We start from the raw sequence: 9,326 nt of genomic DNA on the forward strand, positions 1-9,326 counted from the left end.
AATTTTTCAGATATATATATTTTTTTTTTTTTTTTTTTTTTTTTATTTTCTTTGTTATTTCAAAATTATTGCTACTTTTTATAGAATATATTTATGATATTTATAAAAAATATTGCACATTTTTTTATTATTTTTATAAATTATCATTTTTCTCCATGTAGTAATGTTAAATAGTTTTGATTTTTTTTAATGAAATTTTATTAACCAAAATTAGAATTATTTTAAAGTAGTAAAAAGAGAAAAAAAAAAGAAGAAAAAAGAGTGATAAAAATAAAGATACAAAAAATTTTTCTAAGGAATATATCATATATAAAGAAAGTTGTATATAATAATAAATTTGAGTGCTTCTAATAATTTTAATAATTATAATATACATTAAGATTTATATATTTTTAAAAAAAAAAAAATAATAAAATAAAATAAAATTCTACAAAATAAATATATAAATAATATAAAAAAAGAATTGTAAAAAAATAGGTTTTAATTCCTTTAATTATATAAAATTTATGATTTATTTTTTCTTTTTTTAAATAGTAATTGAAAATGTAGTTTTAAATTAAAAAATATCTAAAGTGGATCACATATATATATATATATATGTATTTAATTTTTTCAAGTATAATTATTTAATTTAATTTTTACATAAAATATATACTTTTTATGAAATTTAAAAATCATAAAAGTAAAATAATTTTAGAAATACAAGAATAAAAAAAAAAAAAAAAAAAAATATAGATTATTTTTATTAAGATACATATAGGCATATAAATATATATTTTAGTAATGCATTTTTTATTTTCAAATATAACTGTCTATGTATAAAGTAAATAGTAATGGATGCACAAATAACAAATAAAGATGTTGAAGATATAATAAATCACATCAATGAAAATGAATTGCATTTAAATAAAAAAATAAAAAGAAAACATTTCAATTATGAAAATCTATCTAAGGAATTTTTATTAATAGACCCTACATATACACAACAATACAGTGAAATATATTGCCTTAGAATAAAAATAATGAAAAATTTATTAATGAAGACAATAGAAATGTTAAAAGATGATAAAAAAAAAGACAATGATGAATATAATGTATTAAATTATTTAAAAGAAATCAAAGCTAATGAAAAGTGCTATTGTATAGGTACACTTTTTAAAAAAATGCAATTGAGACCATCTATTTTAAAAGAATACTTAAGTGAAATAAATATCGTTGAAACTTTAGTTAATTTTTCACACGAAGAAGATACATTATTTTTAGAAGATGAAACTGCAAGATTAAGATTAGAAGGAAATATAAATAGTGATCATTATGTGACTGGATTAACATTAATAGTAAAAGGTCAAGGAATGAGTAATGGCTCACTTTATGTAGAAGAGCTAATTTATTCCTATTTACCAAAATTAGAGATACCAAAATGTATTAGTAATGATGATAAATATATATTATTTGTATCAGGATTATATATAAATGAGTTAAATAAAAATATAAATAACATATCACTCTTAAGGAATTTTATATTAGGATTACATGGAGATATAAATATATCCGAAAATCTTATCCGCTTAATAATAGTTGGTAATAGTTTAAGCAATTTAGATAATGATGAAACTAATTTAAATACAATTGATGTATTCATTTCTTCTATATGTTCTGCCGTATATGTTGATATAATGCCTGGAGAAAAAGATCCCAGTGATTCAAATTTACCTCAACAACCATTTCCTAATTTATTTTTTAGAAAATCCAAAAATTACAATTCTTTTCAATGTGTTACAAATCCATATATTTTTTCAATTGATAACATAAATATTTGCTGTATGTCTGGTGAATCTGTTAATAACATTTCTTCCTATTCTAAAAATAGCAAAATACAATCATTGAAAATTATAGCACAAAGTAGAATTTTATCACCAACTTCACCTGATACATTAGGTTGTTATCCTTTTACAAAAAACGATCCATTTTGTATACATGATGATAACACATATCCTCATATTTTTATTAATGGGAATTGTTCTAAATTAGAAATAGAATATATGCGAAATGACAATAATGAAAAACAATTACCACTATTAGTATGTCTTCCGAGTTTTCAAATTACACCAAAAGCACTACTAATAAATACAAAAAATATGGATTATAAAGTTTTAACATTCGAAGTAGAGAAGAACATATAGAAAAAAATAATTTAATAATGCACTATTTTATATGTGTTTTTTAGAACTATTTATTTTCTTATTTATTTTTAAAAAAAAAAAATATATATATATTTTTTAAATTTCTTTAGACAAATTAAGATAATAAAAAAAAAAATAGTCTGTTATTTAATTTTTCATTTTGAAATATTAATTATTTTTTACTAATATATTTCCTTAATAAAATTATTTTAATAAATTCAGAAATATTTAAGGATAAAAAATGAAGTAATGATGGATATTCTCTACTTATGTATTTTAATTAAAACATATCATAAAAATTATTTTAATAAGTAACTTAATAATACTGAATCTTAAAAAATTTTTAATGAAAACAATAGTTTGTTTTTCAAAATTTTTCTAATTATTAATAACTTTTAAATTAATCTCCACTCTTAAAGAAAATAGTTTTTAGTACTTTATGAAAAAATAACAGGAAATCAATAAATTTATATAAACATATTTAGAATAATTCACATTCTTGAAACATTTTTTTTTTTTTTTTTTTTTTGTGATTATAAAAAATGTTTATTTAAAGAATATCTCCCTTTTTTATGAATTTTTTATTTTTTAAACTATATGAAAAGCTTAATAAATGAACCACTATATGATCGATATAAAACATAACTTTAAGACACTAAACAATTGTATATATATATATAACTTAGTTTTACAATTTATATTTTAATATATATGCATTTATATAAACTAATAGAATTATTTTACAATTTTTTAAAAGAGTATTTTTATATATCTCTAACAATCACTATATTTTTTTGCACCAACTTTTTTATGAATTATAATGTGCATTATTATTTAATTTTGAATATTTTATAATTTTTTTTTTTTTTTTTTTTCTTTTTTTAATACTTCTAAAAAAATTTGAAAGAATTATACGAGTAAAAAATATATGAAGCATTACCAAATAAGAAATACAAAAAAAAAAAAAAAAATAAAAAAAAAAAAAGTAAAATAAAAATGAAATAAAATGAAAAACAAAATAAAATTATACATAAATTTAGACATCTCTAAAAAAAAAAAAAAATTATTGTAAAATATTAATTTGCTATCATATAATTTTTTCTTGAAATTTATTTAAATTTTTGTTTAAGCTTTTATTTTTTTTTTAGTATTTCTTATAATTTTTTTTGTATTTTTTAGTAAAAATTAGAAAAAAAAAAAAAAAAAAAAAAAAAAATATGTATAATTTACACTAGTACAAAAAAAAAAAAAATATGATAAAAATTAATTCACACATTAATGTAATTTTTGTAAAAATGTAAATATGTTTAAAAAATGAATGAAAAGATAATAATTCGTGATCCATTATTTATAGTACCTAATGAAAATAAAAGTAATGTACTAAAATATGAAGAAGATAATAATTTTAATAATGAAAGAAATGATGCGACTAACTTGATAAACCATATAAATACACTATTGCCTTATAAAAGAAACAATAAATTAAATAATGATACTAATGAAGTATCTTTAGATTTAAATGAAAAGGAAAATATGAATTGTTTTTTAAATAAAAAAAAACTTAATTATAAAATAAAGAGTAATGACAACAATGTTATACAGTCATATAGAAAGGGTGAAATAAATACTAGCTATAATATAATGGATAATATGTATGATATTTATTATACAAACAAAAGTAATAAAAATTTAAATGATTATTTGAAACATATAAATATTAATCACACAGCTCCATGTGTAGGTGAATTTAGAACATGTATGAATTGTTTTTTAAATATTTCTACATTATTTTGTAAGACTTGTAATATTTTTTTATGTGCCATTTGTAATATAAAATTACACAAAAATAATTCTAATCATGTCATTAATGTAGCTAGCAGTGGATTGTATGAAAACAATATTAAATATAATGACATAATATTACAAGAAAAAGATAAATGGTTAGTAGAATTAGATAATAGTGTACCAATAAAAATTAAAGAAAGATGTCCAATACATCCAAATGAATATATAAAATATGTTTGTAAAACTTGTAAATATACACTATTATGTGTGGATTGTTTATTACTTGATTCTATACATGTTAAGCATAAAGATGATGAAGATGATGGTGATCAGGAAAATGATAATACAAGTGAAAATATAAATAATAATATAAATTCCAGTAGCTCTTTTACTAAATTAAGTGATAATAGTAAAAATTTAAATTATAATAATAAATGTTCAAATAACTGTAACTCCTCTACTAATTCTATTCTAAAAAATAATTATAATTTAAATAACGAAAAACAAAATGATAAACAAAAAATACAACTAATAGTAAGTCTAAATAAATCTGATAATAATGATATTACTGAAAATGTATGTAACAACGATATATCAAATTTAAAACCTGGATTTAAATTAATTAGAGGAAATCATGAAATTTTTACATTAATGGATGCAAGAAATGAAATTAAAGAAGAATTAAATGATAAATTAGAAATTTTATGCAAAAAATCTCTTGTATTAAAAAATACATTGCCTTCATTGAGTAATATCTATAAATATGGAAAAATTACATGTAAAAATAATAAAAAATGTATAAGATCTTGTTTTACAGTTACAAATAGTTTTCTAGAAAAAAAGAAAATGAAACTATATGATAATTTAAAAGTATTACAAGATAAAAGTACTGATTTTTTAAGAAAGCTAGATGAAGAAAGAACTAATTATAAAAATTACTTGGAGAAAAAAAGGAATGAAATACAACATATGATTAAATTAAGTAATAAAAATGCAGGATTGGCTTTAGATTATTATGTTGAAAAATTAGAATCTTTTAGAAGTTTATTTTTTACAAAAGATAATTTAGTAGATATTCCAAAAAAATTAGAAATTCCTCACTCTATGATCAAATCGGAAAATTTACCTTTGTTAATTGAAAAGTTAGAATCTGAAATTTTGAATTTAAAAAAAAATATTACTAGTACATCTCATAATATAAGAAATCAATTTCAATATTTGTTTAGTTCTAATATTGAAATTCCTATATATCCAGCACATTTCCAAAATTTTTTACAAAAAAGAACATTCAATAAAGAAAAAGAACCTTTAAATAAACTCAAAAAAAAACAACAGTATTTTCATATACTTCCTTTTACAGATTTCTATATGAATATTAAAATAACTTATCAACAAAAATTTATGAGAAAAGACCCTTTGCATCAAAAATGGGAACTTAGAACTATATCCATTCGTTCAATCTATATGTGCATACATTCTCATCATAATGATATAGATTATGATCATTATTATGATCACAAAAATATATTAATTGATAATCAAAATAAAATAAAAGACAATAATTTTTCATCAATTGAAAAGGAAAATAATGAAAATAATACAAATAATTTAAATGAAAAAGAAACCACTACTCATCAATTTATAAAAAGCGGAGATGAAAGTCAATCTATAACAAAAAAGGAAGAAAAAGAAGAATATAAAGAAAAAAATAAAAATCAAAGTTTTCATAAAAATATTGTAAACAATTTAAGTAATGATATAGAATCAATTATAAGCCTCAGCAATGTAAATATTAAAACTTTTAATGATCCTGATATTACAAATATAACCATTTTAGAAAAAAGAAATTATCCATATGGAATAGAATTAACTGAATATAATGAAAAAAATGATTTAGTCGGTTATTGGCTTTTAACAAATGAAAATGAAAGTGTAATAAATGAATTATTTAATATAATAAATAATATAAAAAAAGATAATACAAAATCTCCTATTATCCCTTCTTTTCATCCCAAAATTAATATGAATAGTCCCTTCTTTAATTATCATGAGAATAACATAAGTACAATTTATAAACATTTTTCTGCAAACATTATTGAGGAATCTTATATGGATCATTTTAAAAATAATTTAAAATATTATGAAGGAAAATATTTAGGTAAAAATAAGAATAAAGGATATAGCATAGATACTTTGTGCGGAAGTTATATAAATGATAATTTAAATGATGATATTTTTCAAAATTCTAGCTTACTATATGCTTATGATTATTTCAATGATTCAAAATATTCAAAAAGTTTAAATGAAATAAGCGCAGATGATTTTACGAATGAGTCAAGTATATCCAAATTATATGAAAAACTTAAAAAAGAGAATGATGCAAATTCATTAGATAGTTCTACTTTTTCTAAAAATAATCAACACAACAAATTAACTCAATTGAAAAGAAACAATTTACAAGAAGAATCTATTTTTATGAGTTCAAAGGAATATAATAATAATTCTCTTAAAGAATTGAGAACTGAAGATTTTAATTTAACATACAATTTTAAACAGGCGAATAAAAATATTTCAAACAAGGAAGATTATAATGCTACTATTTTGAGAAAAATAGAAGAAAAAAATGAAAAAAATAGTAAATATGATCGTGATATAAATATAGACATTGTAAAACGAAATTTAATAGATGAAGGAAAACATTTACTTCCATTATATTCTGAGTCCAATATTTTAAATAATTATAATTTATCAGATATTTGTAGTAATTATGTAAATATAGATGAGAATGATGATGAAACAAAAATGGAAAAAAATAACTTTTTTAATAGTACCACCAAAAATACACATGTTCTAAGTGATAAAAAAATAAATAATATAATTTATATAAAAAAGGAAACTGATTTTACTGATATTTCAATACCTAAAAATAAAACAGAAGAAATTGTTAATAACAATTCATCTGCTAGTAATAATGATAGAGATAAGAGAAATGAAGTAAAAAATTATGAGTTACAAAATAGCAATAATACTTCAAGTAAATATGAAGAAAGAACATGCTATTCTAAAAATAATTTAAAAAATGAAAACAATTTGGATATTTATAATGACACCTTAAAAAACATTACATATAATTCATCTAAAAATTCCTATACAGAATGCAACATAAAAGATAGTAAAATACAGGAAGACAATAAAATGAATGTAAATATAAACTCAAAAAATAATTTATTATATTATATGAATAGTTTAAATAAAAGTGGAAAGTTAAATGATGATGAGAATATAAAAGTAAATAATATTTCTAATGTAAATAGTTATATCAATAAATATGATAATAATAATGATAATAATAGTATTACAAAACATGAATTAAATCCTAATATTTTTTTTGATCAACCACAAAATTCTGATAATAACAATGGGATTAAAATGGATAAAAATAATATAAATCCTTCATATAATACTGAGTTAGATAGAAAAACACATATAGAAAAGTTAACTACGGAAGATAGCAATTCATGCGATATTAAAGATCTTAAAAACATAATAACTACTAAAATAAATCATCTGGAATTATTAACTAATAAGTATTTAACCAATCGTAAGATATCAACAAATTCTTATTATAATGTAAAGGATGAAAAAAATGATGTGTATAATAATAGCTATGATAAAAATATGAAGACTACAGATTTGCTTAAATTAGATGAAGTTCAGGAGTTTTTACAAAAATTAAATAATTCAGATAATGATTATAATGATATTAATTCAAAAAATATATTAAAAAATGAAACCTTAAATAAGAAAAAAAATAATGAAATTAGTAATTCATGTAACGTAAATGATGAAAATAATTTTGAAAAAGCTAAAAATCATATTTATATTGATGGAGTGACAAATAATGATAATTATAATGTGAATTATGTAAATACTTATAATTCATTAGAAAAGCATGATAATAAACATTATGATAATGATTATTATAATCTTTGTGATAATGAAAATAAAAAACGCATTTACGATAATTGTATATATTTCAAAAATAATGAGCAAGATACATATAATAACAAAAGTAATAGCATAAAGAGAGACATTACCGATGAAAGAAATTTATTAAACAGTAGTGAAAATAAGAATAATACATATATACTAAAATATAATGATATGAATCATGAAGTATGTAAAAAGAACATGGGTACAAATGAAGATATGCAATGTGAGAATATACAAAATAATTCAACTAGTTCAAATAGTAATTATATTAACGTTGAAAATAATAAATCTTTAAATCTTCATAAAGATAATAATTTTATAAAAAAAGATAAATTCATTCAAAGAGATAATGACACATATAACATAAGTGAATATGACAATAAAATTTATTTAACAAATAAAAAAATGTGTAACTCAAATAATGCAAATTATTTAAATAATATGAATAATTCACATAATGAAGAAAATGTAAATGAATCATACAATTTGAATAATTTAAAAAATATAAATGAAAATCTTAATGATAAAAATGATAAAATGATGAAGAGTTATATTATAAGTAAAAATAATAATACATGTAATAACAAATTAGACAACTTGAATGATAAAGAAGAAGAAGAAAAGACAGTCCAAAATATAAATGATGAAAATAATACTTTTAATATGAGTAACCAAGATTTATTACTTTGTAATTCACTGCAGGATAATAGCAATGATTTATTATTCAAAGTAAAAAGCAAAGAGGATATGGGGAAAATAAAATATTCACAAATAAAGAGTAGTTTTATTGAAGACAAAAAAGTATCTTTAGAAAGTGACAAAAATAATGAAAATAATTTTAAAAGTATAAACAAATATGAAAACAAAAATTTTGAATCTTTTCAAATAAATGGGAAAACAAAAATGACTAATGATTTGAAAAAAATTCAAGAAAAAATAGAAAGTAAAGTAAAGAAATACAAACTTGAAATTATAGACAAAAATAAAGCTCCACCTTCAAAAAAAAAAAAAAATAATTTCAAACATGCTAAAACAAAAAAGATAGAAATAAGTAATGATAATTCTACTAATGTTATAAATAAAGTACTAAGCCAAATAGGCAATAAAAAGTTAGGTTCATAAATTTATAGAAAAAAAAAAAGATTAAGAAATATATACATTTTTCACTATAAAAACTATAAAAATTTGAATTATAAAGATAAGGAAGTTTTTCTTTAATATGAACTTATTTGTTGTAGTTATAATCCTACTAAGTTTCTTTTGTAAAATTTTTTCTTTTTTTTTTTTCTTTTTTTTTTTTGTTCTAAAGTTTTAAAGTTTTTTTTTTTCCCCCTCTCTTTTTTTTGTTTATAACATATACATAAT

At 18.9% G+C, this 9,326-nt stretch overlaps 2 protein-coding genes across 2 annotated transcripts; both read left to right on the forward strand.

The window, feature by feature from the left end:
• Positions 1 to 833: 833 nt before the first annotated feature.
• Positions 834 to 2,183, forward strand: PGAL8A_00007400 (DNA polymerase epsilon subunit b, putative; the record flags this gene model as incomplete). The annotated part of the gene is made up of 1 exon (XM_028671470.1): positions 834 to 2,183. One exon carries the CDS (start codon positions 834 to 836, stop codon positions 2,181 to 2,183), a length of 1,350 nt encoding a protein of 449 aa, XP_028528119.1.
• A 1,314-nt stretch (positions 2,184 to 3,497) lies between these two features.
• On the forward strand, positions 3,498 to 9,083 carry PGAL8A_00007500 (conserved Plasmodium protein, unknown function; the record flags this gene model as incomplete). Its single annotated transcript, XM_028671471.1, has 1 exon — positions 3,498 to 9,083. The coding sequence occupies one exon, from the start codon at positions 3,498 to 3,500 to the stop codon at positions 9,081 to 9,083; it is 5,586 nt and encodes a 1,861-aa protein (XP_028528120.1).
• Positions 9,084 to 9,326: the final 243 nt, after the last annotated feature.

Source organism: Plasmodium gallinaceum, assembly GCF_900005855.1.
Source record: "Plasmodium gallinaceum strain 8A genome assembly, contig: PGAL8A_v1_10, whole genome shotgun sequence".
Lineage (NCBI taxonomy): Eukaryota > Apicomplexa > Aconoidasida > Haemosporida > Plasmodiidae > Plasmodium > Plasmodium gallinaceum.